General features: G+C 33.0%; 1 protein-coding gene across 1 annotated transcript; it reads left to right on the top strand.

The window, feature by feature from the left end:
• The first annotated feature begins 13332 nt into the window (after nucleotides 1–13332).
• On the top strand, nucleotides 13333–15066 carry LOC100241584 (3-ketoacyl-CoA synthase 12). Its single transcript, XM_010652768.3, has one exon. The coding sequence runs from the start codon at nucleotides 13447–13449 to the stop codon at nucleotides 14857–14859; it is 1413 nt and encodes a 470-aa protein (XP_010651070.1). The 5' UTR covers nucleotides 13333–13446; the 3' UTR covers nucleotides 14860–15066.
• The last annotated feature ends 12414 nt before the right edge of the window (nucleotides 15067–27480 follow it).

Here is a 27480-nt window from a genome sequence, read left to right as displayed (position 1 = left end):
TATTTAACCAAAGGACAATTGTGTTTTGGACCAATTGGGTTCAAAAATTAAGCTTTGATCCATATAGATTCACCATTTAAACCCAAAACCCATAGGAAGTGTGAAATTTTAAAAGAAATATATGAATTTTTTATTTTTTTAAAAATGACCTTGGTTGACTATGAAAAAAAAAAAAAGAAAGTATAAAACATTAATTTAAATTTTTTTCCTTTTGTAAACCTTAATAAAATTTAATATAATTTAGTGATTTGAAAAAAAATACACCATTTTCTAAAAAAAAATAAATTTTTTTTTATTATTATTATTTAAAAATCAAACATTTTGGAAAATATATATTTTAAATTGTTTATATAAAAAATAACTAAAAATATGTCAAATTTATTTTTTTTAAATGACATATTTTTAGAATATATTTTAAAAAAAATTAGTTTTCAAAAAATAATAAATTTTCAGAATAATTATTAAAAAAAATTAAAATAAAAAAGTCTGACAAATATTGTGATAAAAAAATAGTTTTAAAGAGTATATTGGTTTATTCATATTTTATATCCTTCTCATTCATTATGCAACTTATACGGACCAAAGCTTAATTTTTGAATCCAACCGAGTCCAAAACACAATTGTTGTTTATCCAAATGGGCTATATAGCATAGGAAGGAGGTTCATTCCATTCCAAGCAGTAAGGCTGATACAATTGACAAGAGTTGGTTGTCCAAGCATGTCAACCACACTCGTGGAGCTAGTGTTGCCCCTCGTATTGATGAGGAGGATGAGATTGGGACTATCGAGTAAAGGGCAACACACTAGCACTTCATGAGTTGCTGTTGATCTACCGCCCTCGTTTGATTGTTCTTCGGTGAATCATGTGTTAGCCTCCATCTATTACATGCACCTTCACATCAATGCTCGTATGAATGGTCTTCAAGCTTGTTTCTAGGGGCGACTTGATGGGCTATATGATTGTTCACAGCACATGGATGGTTGTCTTGGCTTGATCGACCAAGTCTTGAACTCTAGTTGTGCCTTGATAGCATCCCAACCTAGCTCGAGTTCCAATAATATTCCACTTTTGCCTCCACACCATGACACCTAGATATTTTAGGATAACCTTTATGTTTTGATATAGCCATCGTCTATTGTTACTTTTGGATGTATTCAGTTCGGATATGTTTTGGATGTGTTGGGATATTTATATGTTTATGTTGTGATTGTTATATAGTTGTATCTTGAACTCGTTTGATTTATCTACTATTGTTTGCTTCTTCCTTGCATGTCTATTGCTCTATGTATGCTCTCTTCGTCTTGTGATCATTGAATATTGGTATTGAAGTTGTTTGGTTAGGACAAATAACATTGAATGATTGTGAACGATTGGTAAACACTATGTTTTGTCACAAAATCACTAAAAAAACGATATTGTTAATTTTTTAGTCTAATTAGATTAAGTTGACAATATTATTTTGATTTACAACTTTTTATATTTTCTTGCAACTTATATTTCATTAAAAATTCAAGGTTATTATGATATCAATGAATTGTTAATGAAACCACTTTATTTTCTATTCTCAATTTAATAATTCTATCAAGCATGAGTTTTATTACAAGATATCGAGTTTATGAGTTTATTCTCTATTTTTTTTATTTGCGATCGAACAATTATTCCTTGATAGAATATTTGCGATCGAACAATTATTCCTTGATAGAAAAAATATAGAATGTGAGCTGAGGAGATTTGCAAAACTTCTAAATTAAAATGTGAAATTATGATGAGTGAATAAAGCCAAATATATTTTATAAAATTCAAGGATAATTTGAATCATACCTTTGTTTCCGGCCATCTCCACCGACATGATGGTTGCTTGATTTTTATTCTATCATATATTCAATGCCGCCACGGCCACGGCCACCCCCACCCCCACCACCCCCACCTCCACCACTATTCTTTATATGTATGCATGCATCATGAATTCCTTTTCACATAGCTGCAAAACTAGCCATACTTATGATAAAAGAAACCTAACAAAAATATGAAAACAACAGTTTTGATGATACATGGACACATCATGCACGTAATTCCATGACAAAAAAACATTGTCATGTGCATACAACTCACTCTATTGGTGTGTGGAGACGCACCATTCATGACTTTGGTAGCTTTGCCAATTATGAAGTGATAACTCACAAGTCATGGGTGTCGCACTGGAGCCAAGGCAACTCCCAAATTAAGTTTTAAGGGTAAACAGTAAGGTGGTGTTTGTTTTTTTGGCTTTTTGCTGAAAACCATTTAGTTTTAGAATTTAGGTTGTTTGTTTTTTACTTTTTCATGACTTATTATAAACTTTTTACTAAATAGAAAAAGCCAAAATATGTGGCTTTTTCTAAATAGAAAAAATAACACAATGATTTTTTTTTTACTTTTTAATACTTAATAGAAATAAAATACTACAAAAACAAACAACCTAATATTTAATACTATTAAGTATTAAGGTTCTATTTAGAATTAAGTAAAAAAACAAACACCACCTAAATTAGACATTAACTTATTTATTAATTAAATTTAATAAGGGTAAAAAGATCACTTTGTATTTATCTTTCCTAAACCGAAACCTTTTTACACATAGAATTGAAGAATATAAGGCTGAAGGTTTAGGGTTTTGAAATCCAGGTTTTTTCGGTAAGATTTAATATTTAAATTATTATTTTAGATTTGTTAATTCATTTTGAATCTTAAAAAAGAAAAAAAAAAAAATCTATCTTTGGAAGAATTCCATGTAGGATAGGGTTGGTTTATTTGATTTTTAGATCAAAATATTGAAAATTTATAAATGTAGGTTATTTTATTGATGAAAATAAGGAAAATTCGAATTCTCAAATGAATAAATGTAAGTAATGAAATTTACAAAAAAAAAAAAAAAAAGTTTGGTGATTTTTATACTTTTTGATGGAAAGTAAAAAAAAGGGAGGATAAAGAAAGCATTTATAATACCTTTAAGATGTTGAAAATGGGGATGTAAGGTATTGAAAATGGGGAAGTATGTTAGTTATTAGTTTAATAATAAAAATAATGGTAGATGTTAAGTAATAAACAAGATAGAATTCAATTAGTGAAATAAAATTGTAATTTAATTAAATTAGTGATGTGTTCTTAGAATTAATTTGAAAAAAATATAGAAATTTATTAATTTTACTTTAATAAGGAATAGATTAATTAAATTATATTTCATAATTAGAAATATTAATTTGAATACCTAAAATTTTTAAGATTGACAAACGTATAATTTTAGATAAGTAGTTAATATTAATGGTTGTTTTTCTTATGTTAGGTGAGGAGTTGTTTCCTCATGATTCATTTTATCAAGGTTCTTGAGGACTACTTGGAGGTAAGGGAAATGAATACAAATTTTGTAAATGAATATAATTTTTTTTTATTTGTTATTTGAAATGTGTAAATGTTTGCTTTTATGCATTGATCAAATATATTTTTACATGAAAAAATATATTAGAACTTTCTTTTGTTTATAACAGAACATGTGGAGATATTATGCTTTCATAAGTTTGAATAAATAAAACAAAGTATTTAACTATGATTTATTTGACCCTTATCAACGAGATATATTTATTGACTTTTTGACGATTGTTAATGAAATATAATAGTTGACTTTTACATTTTCATGGTAGGAAATATAATTGATTTTGACCCAAATTTAAAATATATCACGTTTGAACCTTTTTTTATTTATTTTTGAAAATGATTATACCATATATCTCCTATTTGCAAATATGATTGAAAATATTTGATTCATGAAACTATATTAATATTTCTTATTAGGCTTTGAACTCATTCCCTTTCATTGACGATGTTTTTCAAACACTCTTAATTCGAACAAGAAGTGACGGTTAGGATGAGAATTTTGTATTATTAAGACATTTAGTTAAACACTTTTTTTAGACTTTGTTTAAATATTAGCATTTGATTAATGTTAGCTATTCTTTAAGTTTGAAATTGTTCATATAATAATATTTTAGTTGCTATGTTAATTTTAAAATTGAGATTTGAAGATTTTAGAATTTTTGTTTTACTACTCTAAACAAAAATTTAATAATTAGTAATTTTTAGTTACAAGATAAATATTTGTATCATTTCCACTTTAAGCCTCTGTGCTTGAGGCATGAAATAACTATCATGCCCTTATAATGGGTTTTGGGAAGTGACAAATATAATTAGCGTCAGCCAAAGGAAAATATGTCACACCACTTCAATTCGGGTAGGCCCTAATTCACCTTTCTTTTCTTTTTTTCCTTCTATACTAATTTCACATATGAATATTAAAAATAAATTTTTAGTTTTCAATATTTTTTAGTACACATTAATGATATTATATTAGCATATATTTATAACATAAGAAGCTAAATATAAATGTGGAAGTTTATGATTTTAATAGTACAACTACCTAGAAGGGGTGAATATGTAGCCTTTTTATTCGGTTAACCCAAAAATTCCAATATTTTATATTGTAAGAATTCTTTAATTGATTGGACAGCTAATCAATAAATCAAGAATCTAATTGCAGACACACACAAATGATTTATGTAGAAAATTACTAATAAAGCTTTCATAAAAACCATGAGTCAAAAACCATATAGTTATAATTCACCAACTATCTATTATTACATATATTTTGTTTCAGATAAAATAAAATAAATAAATAAAATAAAATTCACCAACTATGAGTCTATGAAGAATTAATTAGGTTTACTCCTAAGACGTAAATCCTAGTACCTACACTTGACCTCACATTCACGATGTGACATGGCCTTGGTCCTTAGTAGGCTCTTCAATACCTTTAGGGTATACAATTCTCTTTGATCACAGACCCAAGAATAAAACACGAACTAATTTTGAGAGTTAGGAATGGATGCAAAGTATAATGACTTGAGATTTTTGTACATCAAAGAGAAACTGAAATTCTATGATATATTTATATGGGTAAAACCCTAGTGGACTTTGAACCATTCCCAAAATCTCAATTTTTCAAAATGAATTTGCCAAAATATAGATAAATAGAAAAATTTGCAATCTATGAATATGACAATTCGGTCTATGAACATTTGAGCATTGTATAAGTGGGTTTAAACGCTTTTTATGTTTGAGTGCATCCCTTAAGTGCTTGATTTCTAGTATTTGAACATCTAATGACAATGCTTGAGTGTTTGACCCGAAATCCAATTTTTAATTAGGTTAAAAAGCACTTAATTTTTAATTTCTCAAAATCCATGTTTAAGTCATTACTCTTTTTGTAACCTCGTATATTTACCCATATTATCATCAAATGAGTTTAAAGCAATCTTCAATCTTCAATTAAATATACCTAAAAAAAATCTATAACAAAATTACCAACTTAATCTAATCAAACTCAAAAACTAATAAAATGGTTTCAAATTCATTAATTATCTTATATTTAAAGATTTATATAATAAAAGTAGCTAGAAATAAAGGAAAGAGTGTTTAAGGTTATGCATATGACTTTATCCTATTAATTTTAGTATCTACTTTCATATTGCCATATACATCCATCAAATTGGGTTGTTATTTTTTGGTTTTGTCATCATCATAGCATTGGATTAGGTTAATTATCTTATTTAATCTTATAGTTTTTGTTGATATTTCATTATTAAATTCATCGTTGTTCTTTCGCTATTAGGCCATAGCTTTAGAGTATAACTTTGCAACCAAAACATGGAGACGTTGATTAGCAATAGTTTTTGACATAAATGCACATTTAATTATCTTGGTTAATTTAATTTCGTATTATTTATATATATACTAATACCTTACTTCACACCATATTTGAATATTTCGTGATTTGAAATAAGAAAAATTATAAGAAGTATTTATATCAATATACTTGGTCATGACAAAGAACACGAAACAGTGGAGGACATGATGTAGATATAAATACTGAGAAAACATTAGATATTTCTGAATTTGTTTTTTGTTTTTATAATATTTTCTACAGTACAATTATCAATATAGATATGGTTAATCGATTTATGTCAAAAGCTTATACATAAATATATTTAAAAATATCTTTAAAAACTTTAGATTTTCATAGCTCTTTAATATAAACTTTTATATAGAAGTAAAACATCTTCTACAAAAAAAAATATAGTCTGTTTGTTAACTGTTTTCCAAAATAATTATAAAAAATAATTTTTAAAAATTGTTATTTTATGTTTTATATAACAAAAATCTCTTTGAAAATTTAAAATGTTTTTAACCAGTTTTTAATTATTTTTAAATATGTTTTCAAAATAATTTTTATATCTAATATTTTATTTTTAATCATTGTATAATTATTTTTTTAAATAGTTTTTAAAAAAACAAGTAAAAATAATAGAAAATAACTAAAAAAACAGTTTTTGATTTTGAGGACATATATTTACATTATATAAAAATTTTAAAATCTAAGATAATAAACAAAGATTTTTTGGATACCCCAACCAATTTTAAACCGTTTCTAACATCATTATTTTTTATAATATAAATCTCTAAAAATTCTTTTTTTTTTCTCTAATTTTAAAAATAAAAATAAAAATAAAATATGTCCAAACCAACTACATTCTATGAATTTCTTTTGGTATCTGAGTGTGGACTATATAAATTTATCTTGTTTCTAGCAAGGAATAATAGAAAGAAAGAAAAAAATCCTTTGTTTCCGATGGGTCAAGCAAAGCAGCAGGAAGAGTGATTGAGGTGGTTGCAGAGGGCCTGGCCAGTTAGAGCTGGAAAATGAAGCCAAAATCTAAAAGTTGGTGAGGTCTAAATTTAATTCCATCATGACTGTAATGATGTGATTAGTCAAACCCTATTAATTGACAAAATTATGCACTGGTTGACTAATAATTTGAGTCAAATAACTCATTCAGTGCATCAACTATTTTTATAATTTATCAATTTAATTCAAACAATAATAATTAGCTTGTTTAATTATGACATCATCATATCAACCACTAATGTTACATTTAGAGACTCTTGACATGGACATTATGTATATCCATCCCAAACATTACTGGAAGAATTAAATGATTCAAGATATTAAAAGCTTGTTTATAATTGTTTTTAAAAATAATTTCTAGTTGTTTATGTTTGGGAGAAAATAATGGTTTGGAAACATAATGAATTTTAAGCGTGTAAGTTGGATGGGTTGGTCCGACCCAACTCAATGTTTGAGCATATTTAGGCAAACATTTTTATTATTTAGATTGCACTTGGATTAAATTTCTTTAACCCGAATTCAATTTGGATTGGATCCAAGTCGTAGTTAGAACAACTTGAGCTTATAACTTCAACCCAATTTAATATTTTTATAATATTTATAATGTTAATTTATTAATGAATATGGATTTTAAACAAAAAATATTAAATTAAAATTGTATGATATACTTGTCCATTTCTTTAAAAAGATATATAACTTTATTTTTATTTTTATAACATACATTTTTTTTTATTTTTTTAAAAATACATATAACTTTATTTTAATTTTTTATTGTTATCTTAAAATTTGTATTATTTATTATTTAAATCTTAGTATAAATATATACATAAAAAAAAAAAAAAAGTTTTTTCAAAATCAGCATATATGGATTTTGAATCATATAATCCAATCAACCCAACTAATTCAAGTTTAACTCAATCAACTCGAGTTTAACCCAATCTATCCGAATTTAACTCTACAAACCCAAGTTCAACCCAAGTTTTAAAAAATTAGGTTGAGTTGGGTTTGAGTTGAATATCTTGAGTTAGAGGTCACGTTGAGTTGAGTTTGGATTGATTGTTTTTTAATTCAGGTTGGACTCCGGTTAACCATTACCATGTCAACCTGCTCAAGTTGTACTCTTAATGATTCTTTAGAATGAAATTTAAGATGTTTTTACTTTAATAATTTTTTTAAAAACAATTAAAAATATGAAAATAGGTTGACAACTATTGCATTATATATACATGTAAAGTATGTTAATAAAAAATAGGTTGAAAAAATATTTTTTATTTAAATTCTAACGCATGATTTTATTTTTTAAAAAAAAACACTTAGAATTAATGGTTTTAATAACGGTTTTTAAACATTAAGAATTGTTTTTTAAAAAATGTGAACCACCAAAAAGAAAATAAAGAAGAAAGTAAAAAAAAAAAAAAAAAGTGTATGTTTCAGGATGTTTTCAAAAATCGTTTAAAAAAAATAGATTTTGAGAATGGTTTTTAAAAACAATTTAATGGTGTTTTCTAAAGTAAAAGCCCATTTAAGAACTTGAAAACATTCTCTATTTTAATTATTTTTTATGTTTTCAAATATTTTTAAAAAATAAATTTTTTCTATAATGTTTTATTTTCAATCATTTCCCATATTTTTTAAATTATATTTTAAAATAATCCTCAAAAATCAAATAGAAATAACCAAAAATAATTAAAATATCATCTCACAAAATACCCTATTTTTTGAACAAGTTTTCAGAAAGCTACTTTCTGTTTCTCCATCTAGAAAAAGGTTTTTTGAAGCAATTCCCAGTTCCCAGTTCCCAGTTGCAGGCTCTACAAGTGCTTTCGTGGAAGGAGCACGGGAATAGGACTTGCAACCAAATGAAATTAGGTCTTCTGAAGACTGAAGACTACTTCCAACCCAAACCTACTGACGTAAGTGAGAAGAGAATGCAATCTTATGACTTATTTATTATTTCACCTAACCTTTCCTTTGGTCTTCCATTGAGATGACAACAGACCGCCAGGTCAATTCTCATCTTAAAACTCACGAGTTGACTTCATCCCACAACTCACGAGTTGTCTTTGTAGCACTTGAACTCCACTTGCATTCAAATCTTTAGGATAAGACTCACCGTAACATCAAACCCTAGCTTCATTCCTTGAAGCTCACGGTCTTTTGGCGGACTTTTCTCGATAGTACGGTAATTTTAAAAAATTATTCTTAAATTATTATAGTAGAAGAAGTTATTATAAATATATGATAGTTTTTATCACCTAAGAGAGAGAGTGAACGGATAAATTTTTTTTTTAATCAAAATCGTCTTTTCAAAATACGATTTTATTTTCATTTAAAAAATAAATAAAAATTCAAAAGGGAAATCGTCTTTTGAACAGACGAATTCCCATAAAAAAAATAATATTTTTTTTTAAAAAGTCCCAAATAAAAAAAAAAAATTCATCAAGGGAACTTATCTCTTCAAGAGACGAGTTTCCATGAAAAAAAATAATATTTTTTTAAAAAAATCCCAAATTAAAAAAAATAAAAGAAAAAAAAACCTCAAGGGAACTCGTCTTTTGAAAAGACGAGTACCCATGAAAAAAAAAATCTCAAATTAAAAAATAAAAATAAATAAATAAATAAATAAATAATACAAAGCCTCAAGGGTACTCGTCTCTTGAAGAGACGAGTTCCCATGAAATTATAAATAAAAAAAAACGAGTTACTATGAAAAAAAATAATATATATTTTTTTTAAAAAAATCCCAAATTAAAAAAAAGAAAAAAAAACCTGAAGAGACGAGTTCCCATGAAAAAAAAAATCTCAAATTAGAAAAAAAAAAAGATATATATATATAAATCCCAAATTTAAAAAATAAAATAAAATAACCCTAAAGGGAACTCGTATATTCAAGAGTTCCCAAGAAAAAAAATAATATTTTTTTTAATAAAAAAAATCCCAAACTAAAAAAAAACCTCAAGGGAACTCGTCTCTTTCCCATGAAAAGAAAATTAATATTTTTTAAAAAAAAATCCCAAATTAAAAAAAAAAAAAAAAAACAAAAAAAGACGAGTTTCCATGAAATTTTTTTTTTTAAAAAAAATTCCCAAAAAAAAAAAAAAAAAAAAAAAAGCCTCAAGGGAACTCATCTAAGATGAGTTCCCATGAAAAAAAATAATATTTTTTTTATATTTATAATTTGGGAATTTTTTTAAAAAAATATTAATTTTTTTTAATGTGACTAGAGGATTTCTTTTTTTTTGGATTTTTTTTAAAAAAATATTATTTTTTTTTAAAAAAAATTTATTTTTTTTCATGGTAACTCGTCTCTTCAAAAAACGATTTCTCTTTTAAATTTTTATTTATTTTTTAAATGGAAATAAAATCGTCTTTTGAAAAGACGATTTTGGTTATAAAAAAAATTATATGTTCACCCTCTCTCCTAGGTGGCAAAAACTACCATATATATATATATATATATATATATATATATATGTAATAACTTCTTTTATTATAACAATTTAAGAATAATTTTTTTAAATTACCAGAAAAGTCCGTCTTTAGGTCTCCATACTTCAATAACTTAACCATGGCTTTACCTCTCATCCTTCAAAGACCTCAATTATTCTGTTCACCTAACCGGCCTATTTTTTATTTTTTATTTATTTTATTTTTTTTTCATGTGTGCTATTTCCTCGTCTATGTGTTGAGATTGAGTGGATGGTGGTAGGGCTCCATGTCATCATGCACCTAGTTGTGCATGCCAATGTTTGACAGTGGCATAAATTTAGTAACCACATAAATCTTAATCAATATAATAAATTGATAATTTATATTTTGTTTTTTAAAAAATAAACTAAAATATTTTCAAATAAAATAAAACAAAACGTTCTAAAAGAAAAAACTCAACCTTACAAAAAAAAAAGTTCAAAAACTATAATCGGTGATTATGGTCTTGAATTATACGTAAATAAGTCTGAAATCATAGTCAATAACTATAGTTTTAATTTTTAATTCAACATTGTTATTTTTTTAGGTTCTGTTTGGTTCCGAAAAAGTACATGGAAAAATATAAGGGAAAGAAAAAGTGAAAAAAAATAGATTTAAAATTAATAAATTATTTTATATGTTATTTCAAATTCATTTCATTTATTTTTCTTTTTTCTTTTTTATATAAAAATTAAATAATTTAAAAATATATAAAATTTTAACTAATTTTAATTATATTTAATTTTTTTCTTATTTTTCATGTTAAAAACCGAACATGAAAATATTATTTTTTTTAACATTTTTTTGTCTTTTTTTTAATACTTTCCAAAAACTAAACATAGTTTTAATATTCTTTCAAAAATTTCAAAATCCTAAAATCATAGTAGTCAACTCAACTGGGATTTTAAACTTAAACTTAAAATTGTAATCATCAAGTATATTTTCAAACTTTAGCTTAAAACACCAGTCATTAACTATTTGTTTTGCTCATTTTGATAAAAAAAAAAAGTTGTAGTTTTATTATCTAAAGAAAATTTCTGGCCACGTTGATGCCTATAAAATATATTTAAAGGATTTTTAATATAAAATAAATTATATGGGTTGAAAACTCCCAAAAAAAAAATGTAACACTAAGGGGGTGTTTTGGCGTTGAGAATGGGGATTAAGAATAGAGATCTCATATTTGGATCAATTTTATAAAAGTAGGAAAATAATAAAAAAATTATTTATATAAAAATCGAATCTCACTAATAAGTCGGATTTGAATTTTATCACAAATAGGTGATATTTGACTCATTCATCTTGGAAGACAATATAAAATAATATAAAATTACAATTTTATCCTTGGATTTCATTCAAATATTATAATAAATATTTGGTAACTTTGAGAATTTAAATATTATAATAAATATATTTTTCTCTTTTTTGGTAAAATATAATTTTACCCCGGCTTAAATATGACAAATTATTCATTTTTTTATAAAAAGAATAATTAAATATTTGTATATTAGGGTTGTATGATTTTTTTATGTTAATTTTTTATGTATTGAGTATATATATTTAGTTTTATTATTTCATAACAAAAAAACTCCCAAAATTTATTTATTTTAAATTATGTGTAAGGTTATTATTATCAATTTTTTTTTTTTTTATTCCTGATCTTGTTATCACCAAATATTAGAATGAAAATAAATAATCATTTCAATATTGAATTCCTAAGTTCATTTTTAAAAAAAATATAATCATTAAATTCATTTTTATTTGCCTAAAAATATGAATAAAAACAAAATATTGATTGTCATTTCGTACTGTCGTGTATCAAACAGCCCTAAAAAGGTTAACACTACTGTTAGACTTAGTTGCATTAATGCACAATTCAATATATGGTGTTGAAAACTAAACATATTTCTATCAAACAAGCTGTCAAGGAGTGGAGACAACCCACCAATCAAATTTAGAGTCTCAACTACTTGTGTGGGCTCTAAATGTTACCTTATCATTTGCATGTTTATTCATTAATGCACGCCCCTCCAATAATTCGTTATGCCACGGTGCTAACCTACATTACAAATCCGCTGTTCCCTTGGTCGGTCCAAAATCTTTTCTTGCTCAACGCAATTCAAATCTAATCAACCCATGTGACTTGATTGTTGTGACCCAAATATGTTCGAGGGCTGGGGTACTTCACCCTTGATTTCTGATGGAGGCCACACCTGACACACATGGGGCCCTAAATTAGCTGTCCGGCCTTGATCATGCACCCTATCCTAATTCAATCTGCACCCAAAAACAACGCATTTATCAAAGTTGTTATAAAAGAACTGTACTGAGTTACCCTTTTAGCAGACTATGTCCTTAAAAGCGCAACTAGCCAAAAAAAGAAAAGAATTACCATTTTCCTTCATCAGAGTCTCAGACATGGAAATTTTTTTGAATCTTTTTACCCCCAACTTGTTTTGCTTAGGTGGCTTTGGATTACTGGGCTCTCTTGGCCCTCCCAAGTCTGTTACCTCATAAATGTGTTCACATGGACTGGTTTTTGATGGTCTTCCAGTGGCCTTCCAACGTAACCTTTGCTAAGGTCCATCTCATGTCATACTACTACTGTTACTATTCCCCCCACTTATACGATCTTCTATCTACCACTGTTATAAATCTTAAATGTTGGTAACCCCTTCCGGTAAGCCACTAACTGTTGGCCATAAAGAGTTTGATCCCTCTAGCTGGTTTTGACTTGCTAATTTCTCTTTTGGAATGTTAATTAATTTAATCTTTTTTTTTTTTTCTTAAGAAGAAGAAATGAAAAATAATCGTGGTGGATGGTGGATGGTGGCTGTGAAGGGAGACTTGGTTATGAAGGAAAGTGCGGATATTGATATACTGTGTGGCACGCAAGAACTATTGATTTAGTTAGGGAGTTGGACTTGGTTTTGGTCACACACCTAATATGTGAGCGGTGATGACTAATAAAAATCAATACGAAAGTCACGAATTGGGTCATCATGAGTTGGTGGAAGTTGAGCGATGGACATGTTTTTAACCATACTCACATGCATGTTCAACTCATACATACTTTGCTATAAGTGTTTGATTTAAATCCTCCCATCTAACAAAGTGCTTAACAAAGTATCAGTCCCTCTTTTTCTCTCTCGTCTCTCTTTTTCCCTCTTTTCGCCCTTTTCTCCGTGACTTTCTCTCTATAATGGAGGCTATGGTGTATTTGTTTCTTCTCCCTGTCTTCTACCTCTTCTTCCTCCTATGGAAGTTCATTGATGGGAAGAGAGACCAAGAGTGTTACATATTAGATTATCAGTGTTACAAGCCAACCGACGATAGAAAGCTAAGCACTGAGTTTTGCGGCGACATGATCAGGAGAAACAAGAGCTTGGGTCTCCAGGAGTACAAGTTCCTCTTGAAGGCTATTGTTAACTCCGGCATCGGGGAAGAAACCTATGGCCCGAGAAATGTGTTTTCCGGCAACGAAACACATCCTTCTGTTCTAGATGGCATCTCGGAGATGGATGAGTTCTTTAATGATAGCATTGAGAAACTATTGGACAGAGTTGGAGTGTCTCCTTCGGAGATTGATGCGCTTGTTGTGAATGTATCAATGATCACAACGGCTCCTTCTTTGGCTGGCAGGATAATTAACCGTTACAAGATGAGGGAAAACATCAAAGCCTTCAATCTCACGGGAATGGGGTGCAGCGCGAGTCTAATATCAATCAACATTGTCCAAAACCTCTTCAAATCCTACAAGAATATGTACGCTCTTGTTGTGACTTCGGAGTCATTAAGCCCCAATTGGTACACCGGCAATGACAGATCAATGATCCTCTCCAACTGCCTGTTCCGTTCGGGTGGATGCGCAGTGCTTTTGACCAACAAAAGAGCCCTACGGCACCGAGCCATGCTGAAACTGAGGTGCCTTGTCCGCACACACCACGGTGCCAAAGATGAATCATTTGGGTGTTGCATACAGAAGGAAGATGACCAGGGGCGGCTGGGGTTCTTTCTCAACAAGAGCCTCCCGAAGGCTGCGACAAGGGCTTTCATCGACAACCTTAGGGTGATATCCCCTAAGATATTGCCCGTACGGGAACTTCTCCGCTACATGGTAGCCTCACTCGTTCGAAAAATGTACCAAAACTCCAAGGGTGGTGGGAAAGTGGTCATCAACTTTAAAACCGGCGTGGACCATTTTTGTATCCACACCGGCGGAAAGGCGGTCATTGATGGCATCGGGAAAAGCCTCGAGCTGACTGAGTATGATCTGGAGCCTGCAAGGATGACCCTTCATCGATTCGGGAACACATCTGCTAGTAGCCTCTGGTATGTTTTGGCGTACATGGACGAAAAGAAGAGGCTGAAAAAGGGAGATAGAGTTCTAATGATCAGCTTCGGAGCAGGGTTCAAGTGCAACAGTTGTATGTGGGAGGTGGCGAGGGATTTAGATGGCGGAAATGTTTGGAAGGACTGCATTGACAGCTACCCACCTGAAAGCCTATCCAACCCGTTTATGGAGAAGTACGGTTGGATCAATCAGGCAGATGAAAACACCTTTGAAGAGAAAATGAAAGAGATAGATGAAGCAAAGGCCTTGAAACTTCGGTGAAAAGGTTAATCATCATCATCATCATCATCCCCATAACCTATATTGTTTGTGATTTATCTGTGAGAGTAGTCCCCGCAACTGTGTTAAATATTTAATGCAACTGTAAGCTGTCATTGTTGAATCCCCTCTGTGGATTCATTAGCCAAATAAGATGCATATGCTTCCATCCAATAGATGATCAACAAATCTGACATCCTATCGGAGGGCTATCACTTTTCCCTTTTTTTTTTTAATTGTTTTCTTAAGATTGATATATATTTGCTTGTCTCATTTGAAAAAAAAAAAAAAAGAAGCAGTAGCAGCTTCTACTTCCCCTTTTGTATATATATATATGTAGCTTCTATATTTATATTCAAAATTAATAATATTTATATTTTGTTTTTATCAGAAAATTCCTATAGAATTCATAAGGGTGTTTGGCTGATTATCTATAGAAAAAACAGAATATTGCATAAATGATGAGAGGGCCCAAGGATCTGGGGTAGGTTGGGTTTGCTGACCACAATTTATCATATCAACATTATTTTGACACAAGTTGAGTATGAAAGGGAAAGACTAAGATTGAATTAGCATTATTCATTGAAATTTGAAATTTTTATTGGTTTTATCCATGGAAAGAAAATGGTATTCAACCATAAAGTCAACCAAATTTAAGGAGGGGGTTTTTTTTTTTTTTTGGACAATTATAATCCTTTTTTAAAAGAAAATTTTAAAATAATTCTAAAATTATGGTAACATATAAATTTAATACAAAAAAAAAATTTATCATAAAAAATGAACTCGTTTTTTTTTTAAAAAAAATGAGTTTAATATAACATATAAATACAATCAAACTAATGGTGGAAAGTGTCGTTTTTGTATTTATATTTTAAATCATTCCTTTTTTAGTAATATTATCTTTAGAAGAATTTCAATATATATCCCTTCGTGCCACTTGGGCTTATCAAAATTCATCATATCCCTTACCCTCATTTAAAGCATTTGAGCCCATGCCAATAATGGGCATATTCATGAATTAGAAGAGTTCGAACGCAACCATCCAACTGGACTTTATGAATGAGATTTAGAGTAATATGATAATGATTTTAAAAAATATTTTTAATATTTTTAATTTTTAAATAATTTAAATTTTTAAGTATTATAAATACTTCATAAAATCATTATTAAACGAGTTCTTATGGTCCAATTTCACTTTCTCCTATATGCCTTATTAATTTTAAATAATATTACTTCTCAAATGATAATGGTAATAACTAAATCCTCTTTTTCTCTTCTAAAGGAAAACTCCAGTACCTCCTGTCCCCACCCCCCTCCCTCTCTCTCAATCTCTCCCTCTCTCCCATGAATGAATGAATGAATGAGATTTAGAGCCAAAGCAACTCCACATGTCTTATTAATTTTAGACAACAATAATGCTCCAATGATAATAATTATACTAGGTCCCAATCTCTTTCTCTCTTCTAAATGTTAAATTAAGATGATGTTTTTTTTTTATTAAATAAAAAAATCAAAATATTTGACTTTTTCTATTTAACTAAAAGTAACTCATTGATATCTACTAACATAATTAAACTAAACTTATCGATAATAAGTTCACTTACTTATATTGGTTAATATTAATAAGGTACTTTTAGTTGAATAGAAAAAAAAAAATATTTGAGTTTTTCTATTCAACTAAAAAACAAACACCAATTAAATCTCTCTATTAGATTTAGAGTCTAACCCCACATTATTTATAGCCAACCCTCACATGACTTATTAATTTTTAAAAAAACTACTGTTCAAATGATAATAATTAAATTAGGTCTCCCTCTCCCTGAAGGATAGATTAAGCCCAATTAAGTCCTTCTCTCTCTCTCTCTCTCTCACATGAATGAGATTTAAAGTCTAACCCCACGCTCTTTATAGCCTAACCCTCATGCCATATATTAGAAGAGAGTTATCCTTTAGTCGCCCTCTCTCTCTCTCTCTCTCTCAAATGGTAATATCCCCCAATAAATACCAATTTTTCTTTATAAACAAAAGATAATGGAAAAAAAAATTGGAAAAAAAAAAAGTCTACCCTAACAAATTTTGGACTAAAAACAATTTTACAAAAAATTATTCTAAAAATAATGTGTTAAAAAGAAATTTTGAACTATTTTTAGACGATTTTCTTTTAATATTTTGAAAAATAATTAAAAATATAAATATGGATTAAAAACTTTATATTATACGTAAGAACACAATAATTTAATTATGTGAATATATTTTAATTTTTTTTTATAAAAAAAACCCAATTTACATATGTGCTTATATGTCTGAAAAAGAAAAAAAAAAGTAATATTATTGTGAACATAATTTGAATGTCCTTATTTTAAGTAGTTTAGAAGTACTTTTACATAAAGTATTTTCGTGAAAACAATAAAGCAGAAGAGCTGAATGCTAAAAATGTTAAAAGATGTCATTTTCAAATTAAGTATAGTAAGTACGTAAGAAGGTTGGAAAGGCCAAAAAAAGAGCTCCTGTAATTAGACCCCATACCCACCTACCATAGATGAACGTTAAAGAATTAAATCACTCATACAGAAACCACCAAACAACCCCCATAAATGCATCCCCAGGAACCAATTTTCCTGGCCAGTGTTAATTTCATTAAATGTCAGGCAAGTAATCCGACCCCACGTCCCCACCCCTTCTTTATTTGCATGCATGCCTTTATAGTTGCCCAAATGATTTGGCGTGTGGACCCTTTAGGCTTTATTTTTATTATTATTCTTATCAGTGGACTTTATTATATAGTTTATTAAAAATAATATTGAAAATTGTTTTTAAAAAGAATTCTAAAAGGATAATTTTATGTCAAAAATTTAAGAATTTAATGTTCTTAATAACATAACTGTTTTTAAGTACCAAACAGACCTTTATTTGCTTATCAGTGTCATCAGCTAGAGTTTTTATTTAATTTTCATTTTTCAATTAAAGGAAATCCAAAAAATAGAAAAATATCACCAGTGTCCCAATCTTCCACGCTTTCACCATCGCAGGAGAGAAACAATGAAGAAGAAGAACACTCCAACGCCGAGTTGCCGACAGTCTATTTAATTTGTTAGCTTTTTTTCTATAACGTGTGACCATATATAATTATATTTATGTAAATATTATTTAAGTGTATCAATTGATAGGTAGGTGATTCAATTGATTGGGCATCTGTGGACCCCGCATTTCAGCTCATGCGTTTCCCACTCGATGGCGAGCTCGATTTTGATTTGAAAAATTGATTTTTTGTTGATTATTTGAAAATGACTTGGAGTCGCCACTTATTTTTGTTTTATTTTTAAAGGGTAAACAAAATAAGAAAGAAAAACCCTAAGTGTGACTCCTTACTTTGGAAAAGGTGGTCTGTGAAAAACCGGATTGAGTTCGGGGGTCAGGTTACTTATCAGGAAGGTACGGTAAGGACCGTAGCACCCCTCTAAGTCCCTAAAGTGGGTCTCTACTAATAAAATGAAGCAATCATGACAATTGATTAATCGAGCGTGATACCAAATGAATATTACTCAAAACAAAATAATTGAATGAAGGAGAGGCAAAGAATGTACCTGAGTGATGAACCGATTTACTTCAATGAAAGCGAATGTTAGCAATTAAACACAGAATAATCACATGCATGTCATAGAGTGGAATAAATAAATCATGTATGATAACCAAGTCAATCAATCAAATCAATCCATAGATCATAAGATCAAGTATGTGAGGCCCCCCACCAAAGCCCGATTAATCTTGCATGAATTAATCTCACAAATTCCATTGTTCCGAAATTATGAAAATGACATTCATGCTTATATAAAATTAAGAGAAAAAAAAAGATTATTTGAAAACCAAAGTGGAATTAAAACTGTTCGAGTGAAAACTAGATTTTTGAAATTTATTTGAAAATTGAAGTCCCGAAGATTATCTGATAATTGGAGTCTTGGGAATTAAATTTAAGAATGAGAATTTTGGAAGTTAAGTTTAAAAAAAAAAAAAAAGAATTTTGAAGAGTTATTTAAAGATTGAATTTTAAAAATAAACAAATAAGTAAATAAATAGAATAATAATGATTAAATAAATTGATGTGAAAATTGGAATTTCGGAAATTAGAATTTAAATTTAGAAATCAGAATTTTGAATAAACACTTAATGATGAGATTTTAAAAAAATAAATAAATGAACAAATAGTGGAATTTTTAAAATTGGAGATTAAATTAGGGACTCAGAATTTGGAAGATTATTTAAAGATTGAATTTTTTTAAAAAAATAAAATAAAATTTGAAAATAATTAAAGATTGGAAAGTTAAAGTTTCGAAAACTAAATCTTTAAAAATGAGAGTTTTTGAAAAATTAAATTAAAATTGTAACTTTGAGAAATTAAATTAAAACTGGAGTTTTTTTTTTTTTTTTAATTTTTTTGGGTGTATTATTTTAAGATTAAAATTTTAAAAATGAAATTTTTCGCATCAAAAGTTGAAGGAAACTAGTAAAGTAATAAAATGAAATAAAATAAACATGGCCTTAGAACTATAATGTGCACAGGCACTCAACATGAGGAATAAACAAATAAAAGAAAACCATAACGTGTACAGGCACTCAACATAAGGAATAAACAAATGGAAAACAAAAAGGCTCCATAAACCGATTCTTTAAAGTTTTCTTCCTGGAAACTCCACTTACACTCATCAACCATCATTTCCCTTCCATCCAAAATCAAAAACGCCATTGAAACCTGCCCCACTCGTCCACACCTACTGCCCAAAAATAAAGCTGTGCAATTCAAAATGCAAGCTCTCCAAACTCCCACCTCTTCAGCTTTTCTTTTCTTCAAAAAGAAAATATCCCCCTACTCGTTTTTTTTTTTTTTTTTTTTTTTTTCCATGAGTCACCAGATTTTTCTCTCTCAAAAAAAAGTCTCGCAGCTCTCTTCCCGTCAAACATTGCCGAATCAATCGGGAAGATTTTTGCAAGAGATGGTGCAACAGTTCCAACAAAGCCATCACCTGAACCTTGATTGAGAAGAACTACACTTGTCGTAGCCTTGCCGAAAGCCCACTGCCACATACCTACTACATTTTTGGAGATATAAACATTCTCCATTTGAGTGGACCCAGACATGTAGCACGTGGAACCAGGTTTTGCAATAATCTTTTCTTGTGGTTTCAGCATTATCTGAACCATCTGAGCTTCACCACCCAATATTCGATAAGGTGTCACATTTAGAAACCATTCAGAACTAAAACATTTTAAAGCTTCCTGATAGTTTAGAAAAACAATGGTAGGTATTTTTCCAAAAGCAAGAAGAGGGGGGGGGGGGGGGGGGGGGCTCGGAAAGCAGAGCATGCTAAAAACAAAATAAGCAATCTATTATCCAGGCCCCATTTCATGCTGCACTCGACGGGTCTAAAACGGGTGAGACAACCAAAGCAGAGCAAACATGAAAACAAGCTCATATTCAGCCAAAACTCGATCCATAAACACCTAAACTAATGATGCTCGAGTAGCAAAAACAGACGATGAAGAGTAGAGGAAGTGAAAATGAACAAGAGGAGTATCCCGTAAACTTACCTGAAAAAGCCCTCGGGTAGACTTCCTTCCTTCAGACACCACCTTCCTTCTCCAGCTCCGACAGCTCGCTTGCCATTCCTCTTTTCCTCAAGTTGCTCGTCACTCTCTAGCCACCATGCTCTCCTCCCCAAGCTCCCCCCTCTCTCTTCAGAAAACCTCTACCTTTTTATTCGGATGTCTCCTGTTTCTATCTTCTTTGGCAAGCTTCTACTTGCCCTACTATTCCTCCGCTCAGCAAGCATGGCGTTTCTGTCTCTTGCAGCTGGTCCCACGCATGGAGAGAGGTCCCCCCCCACACCTCCCGGGTGCTGCCAGCTCCTCTAATGCTATATAAAAAACTAAGCTCCCCAAATGGGGGTCTACAAATATGCCCCTCTTCGGTAAAGTTCACGAGTGTAAGGAATACGAACACTGAAGTGAAAAGAAAGTGTGAATAATGAGTGTAATGAAGTGAACTCTACCGAAGACCCAAAGAGACCCCCACAGGGACACTAGGGAAACATGGACACAAAGACACTAACCCTAAAAGAAAAGCGCATCTCAAAACGCCTCTAAGGTTGCACCGAGGACCCAGACTCCCTCTAAGACGTCTCTACAGGTGACTCAAGATATCAATGTCAAAGATGAGTAACGGTCGAACCACCCTGGAGTACAAACAAGAATGCTTCTAAAGGAGACTGCCCTATGTGGACTACGAGATGAATAGGCGATAAGCACAGGGTAACGAGGTGAGGGAAAACCGAGGAAGAATGCAAAACCATGAAGGTAAGATGCGCAATGCCAGTGAATATGAACGCTAGGAGCAGTGATTCTAAATGACGGGACTGACCCTAAACGCTAAACTAAGAAAAACGATGGCTTTGGAAGCCAAATCAAAAACTAACTCTAAAAGCTAAACTAGGAAATAACAGCTCTGGAAGCCAACCAAAAAACAACTCTAAAAGCTAAACTAGAAAATAAACTCTAAAAACTAAACTAGAAAATAACAGCTCTGGAAGCCAACCAAAAACTAACTCTAAAAGCTAAACTAGAAAATAACAGCTCTAGAAGCCAAACCAAAAACTAACTCTAAAAGCTAAACTAGAAAATAACAGCTCTGGAAGCCTAAACAAGACGACAGTGATGGCTCTGGAAGCCTAAACAAGACGACAATGATGGCTCTGGAAGCCTAAACAAGATGACGGAAATGGCACTGGAAGCCTAAGCAAGATGACGGTAATGGCTCTGGAAGCCTAAGCAAGATGACGGTAATGGCTCTGGAAGCTTAAGCAAGATGACAGTAATGGCTCTGGAAGCCTAAGCAAGATGACAGTAATGGCTCTGGAAGCCTAAACAAGATGACGGTGATGGCTCTGGAAGCCTAAGCAAGATGACAGTAATGGCTCTGGAAGCCTAAACAAGATGACAGTGATGGCTCTGGAAGCCTAAACAAGATGACGGAAATGGCACTGGAAGCCTAAGCAAGATGACGGTAATGGCTCTGGAAGCCTAAGCAAGATGACGGTAATGGCTCTAGAAGCCTAAACAAGATGACGGTGGCACTGGAAGCCTAAGCAAGATGACGGTGGCACTGGAAGCCTAAGCAAGATGACAGTAATGGCTCTGGAAGCCTAAACAAGATGACGGTGATGGCTCTGGAAGCCTAAGCAAGATGACGGTAATGGCTCTGGAAGCCTAAGCAAGATGACGGTGGCACTGGAAGCCTAAACAAGATGATAGTGATGGCTCTGGAAGCCTAAATCGAAAATAGTGATGGCTATGAATGCCAAAACTGAGAAGCGATGATGGCTCTGAACGCCACACTGAAAATAATGATGATGGCTCTGAACGCCAAACCGAAAATAGTGATGGCTCTGAACACCAAAACTGAAAAGCGATGATGGCTCTGAACGCCAAAACTGAAAATAGTGATGACTCTGAACGCCAAAACTGAAAATAGTGATGACTCTGAACGCCAAAACTGAAAAGCGATGATGGCTCTGAACATCGAAACTGAAAATGCGACTCTGAATGTCGATCTGAAAACCGATGATGGCTCTGAACGCCGAAACTGAAAATACGACGAGGATAGCTCTGAACACTAATACTGATGAGTGGTGGCTCTGAACGCCGAACAAAGATGCGATGATGGCTCTGAACACCGAATGAAGCGAAACATAGCTCTGAACGCCGAACGAAGCGAAACATGGCTTTGAACGCCGGAAGAAATGACGTAATGTCTCTGAACGACGAACGAGAATACGACTCTAAATGTCAAACTGAGGAGTAATAATGACTCTGAACATCGAAACTGAGAAACGATAATGATGGCTCTGAACGCCGAAACCAGGAATGTGACTCTGAATGTCAAACTGAGGAGTGACGATGGCTCTGAATGCCGAGACTGAAAATGTGACTCTGAATGTCGATCTGAAAACCGATGACGGCTCTGAACGCCGAAACTGAGAAGTGATGATGATGACTCTGAACGTCAAACTGAGAAGTGATGATGATGACCCTGAACGTCAAACCGAGGATGCGACTCTGAATATCGATCTGAAAACCGACGATGGCTCTGAACGCCGAAACTAAAAAGTGATGATGGCTCTGAACGCCAAACTGAAAACAGTGGTAACGACTCTGAACGCCGAAACCGAGGATGCGACTCTGAATGTCGATCTGAAAACCGATGATGGCTCTGAACGTCGAAACTGAGAAGTGATGATGATGACTCTGAACGTCGATCTGAAAACCGATGATGGCTCTGAACGCCGAACTGAAAAGCGACAATAATGGCTCTGAACGCCGAAACTAAAAAACGATAAAGGCTCTGAATGCCAAACTGAAAAGCGATAAAGGCTCTGAATGCCAAACTGAAAATAGTGATGGCTCTGAAAGCCAAAACTGAGAAGCGACAATGGCTTTGAACGCCAAAACTGAAAATAGTGATGGCTCTGAACGCCAAAACTGAGAAGCGACAATGGCTTTGAACGCCAAAACTGAAAATAGTGATGGCTCTGAACGCTAAAACTGAGAAGCGACAATGGCTTTGAACGCCAAAACTGAAAATAGTGATGGCTCTGAACGCCAAAACTGAGAAGCGACAATGGCTTTGAACGCCAAAACTGAAAATAGTGATGGCTCTGAACGCCAAAACTGAGAAGCGACAATGGCTTTGAACGCCAAAACTGGAAAGCGATGATGGCTCTGAACGCCAAACGAAGCAAAACATGGCTCCGAACGTCGGAACGAACGATGTAATGGCTTTGAACGCCGAACGAGAATACGACTCTGAATGTCAATTTGAGCAATAATGGCTCTGAACGCCGAAACTGAGAAACGATAATGATGGCTCTAAACGCCGGAACAGGGAATGCGGCTCTGAACGTCAAACTGAGGAAGTGATGATGGCTCTGAACGCCGAAACTGAGAATGTGACCTTGAACGTCGAGACTGACTCTAAACACCAAACTGAGAAAATAACAGCTCTGGAAGCCAAACCCAAAAAAAACTAAACCTAAACACTAAACTAAAAGGCCCATAGGTGAAGACCTACGGTGGTGATATGATATAAATGCCCAGATGCCAATCTATGGTGGTGAAATAACTGAAAGCCCAAGGATGAAGATCCATGGTGGTGATAAACTGAAATAAAGGGGAATGCCCTAAACAAACTGGAAATACCTCTTAAACAAGATGAAAGTAGGGGGCTGCCCCAAACGAAAATGACAGTGGGGGGATGCCCCAAATGAAAATGACAGTGGGGGGAGGCCCCAAACGAAAATGACAGTGGGGGGATGCCCCAAACGTAAATGACAGTGGGGGGATGCCCTAAACAAAGTAAAGATAGGAGGATGCCCTAAACAAACCTAAAGTAGGGGGATGCCCTAAACAAAGTGACGAGAACGGGGAATGCCCTGAACAAAGATGATAGTGGGGGGATGCCCCAAACGAAAATGACAGTAGGGGGATGCCCCAAACGTAAATGACAGTGGGGGGTTGCCCCAAACGTAAATGACAGTGGGGGGATGCCCCAAACGAAAATGACAGTAGGGGGATGCCCCAAACGTAAATGATAGTGGGGGGTTGCCCCAATAGAAAAATGTTAAAGGGGGTATGCTCCAGTATGATGACCCGCAAAGATCAAGAAATGGACTGAGTAGTGAGAAAGATGTGCAAAACAGCCGATGTACTCAAAGACGGGGGTATACCCCAGTGTGGCATGCCACTGCAAATCTCAATCCGCTGGAAATGGCTGAAAGGGACTCTACGAGTCTCGAACGACGCTCCGCTGAGAGCTCATATCGATGAAAAGCTCAGGAATAATGGTCAGTGAGGCGAATACAATATATCTCAGCCGAGTGATGGAAACTGTAACGGATATGTGAGAGAGCGATCGCCTCCATGGCTAAATGAGGGAAATATGCCCCAGTATGGCGTCAGATGTACCCGATCTGTCCTGATAACCCGAGAATAACACCAATGGGACGCATAACGGATCTGATATGTACCCCTCTGGAATGATGACGCGGGAAATCCAGGCACCAAAGACAACTCCGTCCAAGGATCACAACTATATCAAAGGGTATGAATCTAGCTGAATGACTCAAGAGAGGCTCCTCGGAGTAGCCGGACAAAATGAAATCAAACATCGACCTGGCGTGTATCTCATAACTGTGGATGATCATGTAAACCAGTGGGGATCTATAAACCTCGATCAAGATGGGGAATATGCCCCAGTGTGGCATCGAGAATGTAATACGTCGAAAAATCAGATGAGCTCAGGTCATCCATGCCTGGCTAGGGGGCTCTCGATAGGCTCCACTAAGGAATCATCGTGAGGATAGCGAATATATCATCATCTCTGCATACATCTCGCCAAATAAGGATAAGCACGCGACTCCCTCATGATCTATAAATCTCATCCGAACCGAAATATGCCCCTGTATGGCATCGAAATGTATGATAAGTCGGAGATCAGATAGCATGGAATCATCTATCCTCGAACATGTGACCTCTGCGAAGATCCATAAAGATCCTCCGAAACGGAATATGCCCCAGTATGGCCTCAGGTGCGCGACAGGTCCGAAAATCGGGCGACATAAAATCATCTATCATCGATCATACGACATAAGTGAAGATCCATAAACCTCATCTAAAACGGAAAATATGCCCCAGTATGAGCATCGAGTGCACGACAGGTCAAAAGAACAAGTGTCATGAAATCGTCTATCGTCGAGCACGTGACCTCCGCGAAGATCCGTAAATCTCATCTGAAGCGGAAAACATGCCCCAGTATGGCATCAGGTGCGCGATAGGCCCGAAGAACAACACGACATGAAGTCATCTATCGTCGAACATGTAATACCGGTCATCCGAATCCATAACTGAATCATGCACATATATCCAAGATGACCTCCCAGATAGAGAGGCATGGTGGCATCCAAGCGTCGAGAAGTGCGGAACTAGCTGGATGGATCTCAGGGGCTCCGTAAGGTAACGACCATGTCCACGTCTCAGTGAGCATCCAGTAAGTGATAATGATCGTGCAGAGTGAGGATCCATAAACCTCCAAATGAAATGGGATATGCCCCAGTGTGGCACCAGAGGTATGATAGGTCAAAAATCAGGTGACACCAAATCAATCATCATCAAACCCACGATCCTGGTAATCCGAACACAACTGAATCAGACCTACACATCAAAGAGGCGGCTCCCAGAAGAAGAAGCATGGCGATATCTAAACATCAGCCAGATCTCAATCACCTGTCCAAGTAGAGGCTGCCGAAGACGACATCTGATCCCATGGCCTCAGGGTGGTCTTAAGACACGGGACGTAACGTAGGCCAAGGTGATAGGGTGATAGAAATGAAAGGAAACTAGGCTCAAATACCCAATGATCAAAACTCGTGCCCTCATATATATGAAATGCAACATGTATGGTGAACCCCATGAGCCATGGACCTGAGAATGCCTAACGTGAACATGATATCGATAAGGAAACAGATGAAGCAAAATGAATTGGTAGTGATATGTGTAATGATGATGCGAAGTATCGAACCCGAGATGGGTCGCTGTAAGGGGAGAATAAGATGCGAAGGGAATGAGATGAATCACAAGCAACGATAAAAACGACAGCGAAGCAATGGATATGTGAAGAAAGGTAGTGATCAACTCAGATCAAACATGAAGTGAAGTCACATCAATAATGAATGTAATGATGGGAAGGACAATGACTCGGAGTCCTAAGGAGAAGGTCACTCATCTCTCTCACAAATAGATATGACGAAGCAATACAAATAACATGGGATCTCAGAGAGCTCACATACGAACTCCCAATAACGAACATACTCGATAAAAATGACCCCCAGACATCAATATACATACCCAATGATCGAGAACACTATGCACATACACACATGTGCTAATAATAATAATAATGATGATTTTTTTTTTTTTTTTTATTTGATTTTGTTTTTTTTTTTTTTTTTTTTTTTTTTTTTTTTTTTTTTTTTTTTACATATATACAAATACGCGTACCCTGAACGTGAACAAATGAACCCCAAAGATGATATCAATAACAAATGGACACACCCCCAAGTGATAAGGTAACAAACAAACTCTCTCTGACGAGATGACCTTCTCAAACCAAGGATCTCTAAACCAGTGTCCGTGAGATAGATGATGGAAATGATGTGACTATCCTCCATGTGATGAACTGAGGAGGCTCACCACTCAGGGTGGAGAGAATATGAGACAAACAAATAGTAGATAGGATAAAACAAAAAGAAGAGATGAATAACACAACCATTAAGATGAGATGAAAATGCAGAGGTGCAGTGATAGGAAAAGATGATGAGAAAAACATGCCCCTAGGTCCAAGGCTCATGAAACTACCAAACAATGCATGCATACATTAAAGGGGCCCCTATCCCGGTGTGAAAATGTGAGCAAGGCGATAAGAAAGAAAGGCTATAATGCGCATGCGAGGCTCAATGGGCTAGCAACGGACTATGTATCACAAAGGAATAACAAGGTAACGGCTAACCGAAATGATGGCCA

The sequence above is a fragment of the Vitis vinifera genome, chromosome 6, assembly GCF_030704535.1.
Source record: "Vitis vinifera cultivar Pinot Noir 40024 chromosome 6, ASM3070453v1".
In the NCBI taxonomy this organism is placed as follows: domain Eukaryota; kingdom Viridiplantae; phylum Streptophyta; class Magnoliopsida; order Vitales; family Vitaceae; genus Vitis; species Vitis vinifera.
The sequence above is the reverse complement of the archived record's forward strand: the minus strand, read 5'-3'. Positions and strand labels throughout refer to the sequence as shown.